The 980-nt window shown below is 74.1% G+C and overlaps 1 protein-coding gene across 1 annotated transcript; it reads left to right on the top strand.

The window, feature by feature from the left end:
- Window positions 1-380: 380 nt before the first annotated feature.
- Window positions 381-955, top strand: IRF7 (interferon regulatory factor 7). The gene is made up of 3 exons (XM_012734948.1): window positions 381-400; window positions 476-638; window positions 722-955. Exons 1-3 carry the CDS (start codon window positions 381-383, stop codon window positions 953-955), a joined length of 417 nt encoding a protein of 138 aa, XP_012590402.1.
- Window positions 956-980: the final 25 nt, after the last annotated feature.

The raw sequence follows: 980 nt of genomic DNA, 5'->3' as shown, positions 1-980 counted from the left end.
GCCGGGGCCGGACGCGGGTGGCGAGTTGGGGGTGCGGCGGCAGGCGCCGACGCGGGCGGTAGGTTTCTCTTTCCCGGGAGGCGCGGTTTCGCTTCCCCGCCGCCTGCCCGCCCTCCACTCCGTTTCCGCGGTGCCTCCGCAGGGTCCAGCCTGCGACCACCGCGCCTGGACGCTGGTCAACACCTGTGACCGCACGCGTGCCCGCCCGCCCGCCACACCCGGCGGCCGCTTTTGCGGAGCGCACACCGAGCAACCAAAGGCCGTGAACCCCAACCCAGCCCGGGGCGACCCCAGCGCCTGACCGCCGGGTCCCCTGAAACGCCCTCTGGGGACGCCTGAGCGGCGCTTCTCTCCCGCGCCGACCGGTCCGCACGGCCACCATGGCCTGGGCTGCTGAGAGGTGAGCTCGCGGCGGGCGCCCTTCCCCTTCCCGCCGCCCTGACGCGGGCTGACGCGGCCTGGCCTGTGCCCGCAGGGGGCCCCCGCGCGTGCTGTTTGGAGACTGGCTGCTGGGCCAGGTCAGCAGCGGCCGCTACGAGGGCCTGCGCTGGCTGGACGCCGCCTGCACACGCTTCCGCGTGCCCTGGAAGCACTTTGCCCGCAGAGACCTGAGCGAGGCGGATGCCCGCATCTTCAAGGTGGGACCCCAGCCACACTGGGGCTTCTGCGGCCGCCCGCCGGGGCCTCCTTCCCCGCCCACAGCGCCCCCTGTCACCCCCAGGCCTGGGCTGTGGCCCGTGGCAGGTGGCCCAGCAGTGACCGGAGCGTCCCCGAGAGCGCGCTGCGGGCCGGCTGGAAAACCAATTTCCGCTGCGCGCTGCGGGGTGCACAGCGCTTTGTGATGCTGCAGGACAACTCAGGGGACCCCACTGACCCCCACAAGGTGTTCGGGCTCAGCCCAGACCCGGGGTGCAGAGGTGAGGCGTGCCTGGGAGACAGCTCCGGGGCAGGGTAGGTGGGTGGGGGCGGGCGGGGCCGCC

Source organism: Condylura cristata, unplaced genomic scaffold (assembly GCF_000260355.1).
Source record: "Condylura cristata isolate star-nosed mole 26May11 unplaced genomic scaffold, ConCri1.0 scaffold00150, whole genome shotgun sequence".
Lineage (NCBI taxonomy): Eukaryota > Metazoa > Chordata > Mammalia > Eulipotyphla > Talpidae > Condylura > Condylura cristata.
This window is presented reverse-complemented; position numbering and strand designations above follow the sequence as displayed.